Source organism: Mus caroli, chromosome 7 (assembly GCF_900094665.2).
Source record: "Mus caroli chromosome 7, CAROLI_EIJ_v1.1, whole genome shotgun sequence".
Taxonomy (NCBI): domain Eukaryota; kingdom Metazoa; phylum Chordata; class Mammalia; order Rodentia; family Muridae; genus Mus; species Mus caroli.
In genome coordinates, this window is record NC_034576.1 from 2881385 (window position 1) to 2889906 (window position 8522).

Sequence of the window (8522 nt, forward strand, 5' to 3'; positions counted from 1 at the left end):
GAGTGTGTGTGTGTGCGCGAATGCGTGCATGTGTGGCCCCACTCACCCGGCTGTAGACACTGTGTGCAAGTGCGTGCGGGTGTGGCCCCACTCATCTGGCTGAAGAACACTGTGTGCGTGTGCGTGTAGATCAATCGCACTCAATAAAGTTCTTCAAACAGAGTGCCACACACCCCTGCTTTGGAGACTAACTCTCCATCTGTCTCTGTAGCATTCCTTAGCTGTGTGCTGTGCTCCTTCAGCTCCAGGATGGCCTGCTCCGTACATCTGGTCCTCTTCCTCACCATCTTGCTGAGCCTGGCAGAAACACCGGAATCTGCACCTGCTCACAGGGTAACAGCTTTCTTCATTGCTCCCCCGCCCCCAGAAAGGTTTCAAACCTGTTCTGCTCTGATCCAGGGGGAGTTAGGGGACAAGCGAATGCTGTGATCCAGGGGGAGTTAGGGGACAAGCTAATGCTGTGACACTGAGAATGACAGGAACTGACCTCATCAACAGGACCCTAGGAGTGGAGTAGAGCACAAGAGAAAAAAAAATAGTATTGGAATTTAGTTTATTTAGCCCAGTGTTATGGCACCTAGCAATTATCCCAGCATTCAGGAAGCAGAGACAGAAAAATTCTGTGTTCAAAGCCAGGGACAGCATAGTGGGATTCTACTTAAATCAATAGGAAAGGGAAAGAGAAAAAAGGGTGATGGGCATAACTCAGTTGATGTAGCACTTGTCAGCATGCAAGAAGCTCTGGGCATAGTATAGTATGCCTCCAATACCAGCATTCTCACAGAAGAGGAGGGGGGTCAGGAATGGAAGACCAACTTCCACTACTACTAGTAGTATTCATGAACTAGTAGTATTGAGGCTAGCCTGGACAACATGAAACCCAGTCTGAAGGAAAAATAAAATAAAGAAGAGGACTGACAAGATGGCTCAGTGGGTAAAGTGCTTATGGCATAAGCCTGATGACTTGAGTTTGATCAGGAGAGAACTGACCTGAGAATGGTGCTCTGACCTCCAGAAGCATGGTAGATGATGTATGCCTGACATCCCAGATCCCAGGAGGCTGGGGCAAGATTCCTATTAGACTGAGGGCAGCCTTTATACCCAGTCTCAAACACAACAAACAAAAATAGACCAGGTGTGGTGCCCTTGCCTCTAATTCTAGTACCAAGGAGGCAAGGGTAGGCTGAGCCCTGAGAAATTGATATAAACAGTGGAGAGTCAGGCCCACCATGCTTGGATGGTTTTTTTGTTTTGTTTGTTTTTTGTTTTGTTTTGTTTTTTTTTGTTTTATTTTGTTTTGTTTTTGAGACAAGATTGCTATTGGAGAACTGAGCAGTGGTGGTACATGCCTTTAATCCCAACACTCTGGAGACAGAGGCAAGAGGATCTCTGAGTCCCAGGCCAGTCTGCTCTACATAGAAAGTTCCAGGACAGCCAGGGCTACCCTGTCTCAAAACAAAACTTAAAGATCTTTCTCCCAGGCTGACCACCATTTCCCCATGGGCCTCAAAATGACCAAGACCTGAACCTCCTAATTTTACCTTGGGAGTGCTGGGATTACAGGGGCGTACTGAACACCCAGTTTTATGTGGTGCTGGGACTCAAACTCAGGGCTTCATGAATGTTAGGAAGGCAATCTACAGACTGAGTGACATCCCTAGGCTATACCTCCAAGTCTTTTGTCAAGTTATAACTCACTGTGAGGTTAATGGGTTGAGCCACTCTCAGGCTGAACAGCTCTCGCTTAGGTGGATTTACCAGAACCACGTCACATGACCTAAGACAGCACCTGAATACTCAGTTACTGCAGCTGAGGACATTGCAAGCATTCTAAGCTTGTAAATCACTAGGAGAATAAAAACATTTTCACAGAGCCAGGTGTGGTGCTCTCAGCAATTGGAAGGCAGATGCAGGAGAGATGAGAAGAAAGTTCAAGGTCATCCTGGACTACATAGCAAGTTCAAATCCCTTCTTAGCCTTTGTCTAAGATCAAGTGTAGCAAAGTCAAGGCCAGCCTGGGCTACATGAGATCCTTGTTACACTTTGTCTGTCATGGGCCATGAGGAAGGAGAGAGAATACACCAGTGGGCTACTCAAACAGCAAAATCTTTTATTATTCGCACCACATAATTCATTTTTTATTATTCACACCGAGTGATGGAAGTCGCTGATCCAAGAGAACTGCCAAGCAAGGACTCAGGAGGCTTGTTTCTTCTGACAGCCTGAGTAGGGGCCGAAGCAGGGTTTATAAGCATAAAACCACAAGCATCTGGTCCACGTTACAGTTATAATTCTCATCAGTCAGAACCTGGGGATCGGGGACTTTCCCCAGCATTCCATTATTGTCAACTGACACTGAATGTAAGTGGTTTTATCCAACTGATCAAATTCATTTCTTCTTTTTGTTGTTATGAACAGGCATTATGTTTGGGGAACTACTGTTGCTTAGATAGGGGGTTGGCTAGCTTAGGCAAAATGGAGTCTGAAGTCAAAATGGCAGTACTTATGACAAGTTTCTTGAGGCTGGAGAGATGGCTCAGTGCTTAAGAACACTGACTGCTCTTCCTGAGTTCAAATCCCAGCAACCACACGGTGGCTCACAACCATCCGTAATGAGATCTGATGCCCTCTTCTGGAGTGTCTGAAGGACAGCTACAGTGTACTTACATATAATAATAAATAATAAATAAATCTCTTTTTTTTTTTTTAAAAAAAAAAGACATGTTTCTTTATTTGTTCCCAATACCCTGTCTCAAATAATTGAAGACAAAAGAATAGTAATAACAACAAAATATCTTCACTATACATAGTCATACAAATGATAAGCCCCGGGAGGTAATGTATTTGTCTATCAACAAAGTAGTCCCACAAACTGCATTTTACAATGCATTGGACTCTCCACCATAAATATTTCATTTTCCTTTGTCAGTTAAAAAGATGCTAAGAGGGGAACCAGAGAGATTTCTTAGTGGTTAAGAATGGCATCTCTTAGCCGGGCGTGGTGGTGCACGCCTTTAATCCCAGCACTCGGGAGGCAGAGGCAGGCAGATTTCTGAGTTCGAGGCCAGCCTGGTCTACAGAGTGAGTTCCAGGACAGCGAGGGCTACACAGAGAAACCCTGTCTCGAAACAAACAAACAAACAGAAAAACCAAAAAAGAATGACATCTCTTTTTTGAAGGATCAGAGTTCAGCTCCCAGGCACCCATGTCAGGTGGTTTACAAGTAAGAAAATACATCTTCTTTAAAATGCTAAACAGGACAAAAAATATAAGAGATCAGTATTTGGCTTCTTGAGGTTTGAAGCCTGACTGACCTTCATAACTGGGTCCTTGTCAACACATCCCTCTCCCTTCCCTTTCTCCCCTTCTTCCTTCCTTTCATTTTTCCAGATAGGGTGGTGGTTCTCAGTACATGGGTCACGACCCCCATATATCAAATATCCTGCATATCAGATATTTACACCACGATTTATAACAGCAGCAGAATTACAACTGGAGTAGTAATGAGAAAATTTTATGGTTGTGGGATATCACAACATAAAGAGGGTCACAGGTGTTATGTGTTATGAAGTTCAAGAATCAGTGAACCATAGGCTCTCATGTAGGCAGGCTAGCCTCAAATTAAATATCTGAGGATAACTTATTTTTGCTTGTTTGTTTGTTGAATTAGGGTATCTCTCTATAGCTATGGCTGTCCTGGAACTCAATATCTAAACCAGGCTGGCCTTGAACTCAGAAAGATTCATCTGCCTCCACCTCCTGAGTTAATCTGCTTCTAATGATATCCTTGAGCTCCTGATCTTCATGCCTTCACCCCCTCAGTGCTTTATTACAGGATTACAGATTTCTTTCTTTCTTTTTTTTTTTTTAAAGATTTATTTATTTATTATATGTAAGTGCACTGTAGCTGTCTTCAGACATCCCAGAAGAGGGCATCAGATCTCATTACAGATGGTTGTAAGCCATCATGTAGTTGCTGGGATTTAAACTCACGACCTTCAGAAGAGCAGTCGGTGCTCTTAACCGCTGAGCCATCTCTCCAGCCCCATGGATTACAGATTTTTTATTCAGTGCTGAGGACCGAACCCAGAGATTCATCTTTGCTAGGCAAGCACTCTACTAACTGAGCCACAGCCTTGGTTAGCCTCATTTATTTAGTTATTTAGTTTTTATTCTGAGGTAGCATTTCACTGGGTTGTCCAGGCTGGCTTTGGACTTACTCAGTAGCCCAGGAAGGACAGCCTTGAATTTAGAATTCTCCTTTCTCGAACCTCCGGAAGAGCTGAGATAGTAGGCCTGAACCACCAGGTCTGGCTCTCAGCATACTTTACAGATTATAATAGCACACTGTTAACTCCAAGCACCCAAACGTACCATTGTTCTTGGAACTCATCCATCTCTCTTCACAGAAACTTTTGGGTTTTTTGAAACAAGGTTTCTCTGTGTGGTCCTGGCTTTCCAGAATTGACTCTGTAGACCAGGCTGGCCTCGAACTCAGAGATAGCTACCTGCCTCTGCGTCCAAGTGCTGGGGTTATAGGCATGTGCCACCATTATCTGGCTTCACAGAAACTTTATACGAAGTGTGTAGAGAGCCTTGGAGTCAGTTCAAGGTACCCTAAGACTAAGTTCTCAGTACAAAGGAGATTTATTTGCCCTAGAGTGACAGAGGTCACAGATAAGGAATAAAGATAGAGGGCAAGGGAGAAGGGGAAGGGAAGGGAACAGGGAGAGGGGAGAAAAGGGGAAACGGGGATTTTAAGGGGTATTTGTCCCTAGGGACATAGAATTGCCTGTGGATAGAGAGGACACAGATGTGGCCTGAAGGTAAATGGCGCTTTATAAAGATAAAATGGGAAACCCTATGTTTAGGGAGAGTTGTTTAATTTTGATTGGGCATGTTAATTAGGGGGGCTTTTGATTGCTGCACTTTAGTACCTTGATAGCTAGGCTTTGGGAGTCAGCCACAGGAAGAATTGGCCAAATAAGAGAATAGACCTTGGAGGCTAGCTTGAGATATGTAGTCTAAGGGTTATTAGCAAGGCAGAGGGAGAGAAGGAGAAAGGCAAGGCCTGCCAGAGCCATGTTTGCCATGCTCAGGCTGGCTGGCTAGGGTCCCCTCATGGTAGGGTCAACGTCGTGGTGTCTCCACCAGGGAAGTCTTTATTAGCCAGCCGGTGACTACACTGATTGTCCAGGATCCCAGTGTAGTCCTGGGCCTTTCTCAGGGTGAGTTTTTATGTACTTAACAGGATCAGTCAGAAAAACTACAGAAGCTAAAAAAAAAAAAGCAAGTTAGTATATTTATACCCTTCCCAGAGCTCTGATGGATAAGGTCCTCACCTTGGCTTTAGCAGGTGGTGCTGTGTACACGCTGAGTTCATGGCTAGCATAGTATGTTCGTAACAGAGTATGTTGTGTTAAGGTGTGTGGGGGGATTACTAAGGGCCTGTTACAGTCAACCCCCAATATCCTCCCTCAGCATCTGTTCTTGAAGCAAGGCTTTTCAAATCTTCCCTTCCATTCCAAGCTGTCATATTGTAAACATAGTGTTCCTTACACTCTGTCTATCTGTCTGTCTATCTGTCTGTCGTGTGTGTGTGTGTGTGTGTGTGTGTGTGTGTGTGCTATACAGAGAGAGTTTGGAGGTCATAAGATAACTTGCAGCAGTCACTTCTCTTCTACCAAGTGAGTCTTGGAGATGAAAGTCATTCTTGGTATAAAAGGGCCATAACCATTGAACCACCCTGCCCGGGTGTTCCACTTGCTGGATTATAGGAAGTTCTACTTGCACAGGGCTGAAACAGAGACTAAGAAGAGCTGTGTGTGTGTCACTGGCTAGTAGTATTGAGGTGGCATGGTGACCTACATCACCCTAGGCTTGGGGAATCTTGGCAATTTCCTGTCTGAGTCCTCACTTCTCCATCTCTTCCAGGGACGAGGAGGCTGGACCCTCAATAGTGCTGGTTACCTCCTGGGTCCTGGTAAGTGCTTTTTCTCCATGCTCCATCCCCCACTTGTGCCTACCTAATGCCAGTGGGCTTTGTGTCCCTGCACACTAGATCAGTTGTTTTCTATGACCTCTCTATGACTGAAATACCTGATGAAGGTTGAAAGATTACAGTAATCAAGGCTTGAGGAGCCAGCATGCATCATGGAAGTGGGAGAGTGTGGAAGATGCCAGGGATCACTGTGTAGCCAGAACTATGGGTCAGACTACAACCTTCAAAGGCTCACCCTTAGAGATCTCTTTTCTTCAGTTAGGCTCCACCTCCTAAATGTTCTATAACCTTCTAGAGATCCCAGGGGAATGAGCAAGTATTCAAAACATGAGACCATGGCTCAGGTTCAAACCATAGCATCCCAAACTAGATGGGTCTGAAGCGTTGATCCAGGTGGAAGGCTAGGTACAGAGCCTGTTGAGGGTTCAAATCTCAGCTCTGCCACTTGCTTCATGTTCAGGATTAATCTCACTGAGCCTCCATTTCTGGCTTTGAAATGGGGAGGACACTGGTGGTCCCCATATTCATGAAAGAGTTTATGAAGCCCTAAGTAAGTTAGGTGTAACTCATTTGGTAGAGCTTCTGCCCAGCACACTGAAAACCTTGGGTTTGATGCCCACAATAGTGTAAAGTTAGGTGTATCACAGAGCTGTAATCTCAGGGGATCAATGTCATCATAAGCTACTTAGGGAACCTGAGGCTAGCCTGGGGTACCTGAGACCCTGCTTTAAAAAATAATAATTAAAATAATAAAAAAAGAGCTCCAGCAAGATTGCTGAGTAGGTAAAGACACTTGCAGCCTGATGGTGCAAACTCATGGCCTGAGTTTGATCCTAAAACAAGATGACTCAGTGGATGGATAAAGGCATTTCCCTCCACATCTGACATCCTGGGTTCCAGCCTCCAGTACCCACAGGGTGGAAGGAGGGAAGCAGTTGCTACAGATGTCTTCTGCTTCCCACAATGACTTGGCAAGAATGCACCTATACATATAAACACACACGCAATAAATAAATGCCTCAATGAATGCAATTTTTTTTAAAAGATTTATTTATTTTATGTAAGTTCACTGTAGCTGTCTTCAGACACTCCAGAAGAGGGCGCCAGATCTCGTTACGGATGGTTGTGAGCCACCATGTGGTTGCTGGGATTTGAACTCTGGACCTTCGGAAGAGCAGTCGGGTGCTCTTACCCACTGAGCCATCTCACCAGCCCTGAATGCAATTTTTTAAAAGATTTATTTATTTATTTATTTATTATATGTAAGTATACTGTAGCTGTCCTCAGATACTCCAGAAGAGGGCATTAGATTCCGTTACGGATGGTTGTGAGCCACCATGTGGTTGCTGGGATTTGAACTCGGGACCTTCGAAAGAGCAATCGGTGCTCTTAACCACTGAGCCATCTCGCCAGCCCCAGTGAATGCAATTTTTAACAAATGGATTAAGCATCCCTGGCACACAGTGGGTACCATACCATCCTCCCAACTATGCCTGAGGCTAGGCTCTGTTTGTTAGAAATAAAACAGGGTCCGGTGAGGCGTGGTTCCTTTAATCCTAGCACTCAGGAGACAGGCAAGTAGATCTCTGTGAGTTCAAGGTCAGTCTGGTCTACCATAGTGAGTTCCATGATAGCCAGGGCTACATATCAAGAATTTGTCCCAAATTTAAAGGAAGTGGGCAGAAGTCATGTGTTCATGCTCTGCACTTAGTCAGACACTGACATTCATGGCTGATGCTTGGCTTTGCACAATTATAAACCAAACTGCTTCACTTTCCCTGTCTCAAGTCTCCAGTGCTTTTATTATGAAATGAGAATCTTTGTTTTTCACAGGCTTCTCTCAGGGATCTATGCATACTCAGGTTGGAGGCCAACAAGATGGCTAAGTGCATAAGAGGGCTTGTTGGCAAGCCTAAGGACCCAAGTTCAATCCCCAGAAGGAGCAAACTGACTCCCATAAGTTGTCCCATAGCATGTGCACTGCCCCTACCTCTCCCTCTGTCTGTCTCTGTATTTTCTGAAAGGCAAACTTACATTTTAAGTTTTAATCACTGTGCTGAATCGATCCATGACACAAAAATGCCTCTCACTTGTAAGCCCCTTGCCCAAGGACAGATACTTCCTGGAATGTTAGAGGCTATTGTGTATTGTAATAAGCTTTCTGTTTTCATGCCCCTAAACAAATTTGTCTGACCCAATTGCATGGGATGTACCTGATCACATATAAGTGGGAGGTACATAGGTAGGAAATACATTTGGACAATGGTCTTATGGGGTTGGTGTTTAAAGCCTCTGCAAAATGTGACTTGGAGCCATTTTCTGAGAACCCAGGAAAGGACCTGGCCAGAGTCCATCATCCTGTCTAGTATTTAATTAAAGCTTGCTTTAATTGTGGCTCAAAATTGTGGTTGTGGTTTATTCTCACCCAAGTGGAGGATTCTAGGATTTCCTGTCTCTCTGTCTCTCCCCACCCCACCCATTCACAAAACTAACAAATAACTAAATGTAAAAAAAAAAAAAA

At 44.5% G+C, this 8522-nt stretch overlaps 1 protein-coding gene across 1 annotated transcript in view; it reads left to right on the forward strand.

Annotated features, from left to right (window-relative positions):
* Positions 1 to 8522, forward strand: part of Galp (galanin like peptide) — an 18408-nt gene that overhangs the window by 4472 nt on the left and 5414 nt on the right. The window contains exons 2-3 of the mRNA XM_021166545.1: positions 249 to 333; positions 5935 to 5983. Of these exons, the coding sequence (XP_021022204.1) occupies positions 250 to 333; positions 5935 to 5983 (133 nt within the window). The 5' untranslated portion in view covers position 249. The remainder of the gene's footprint in view (positions 1 to 248; positions 334 to 5934; positions 5984 to 8522) is intronic.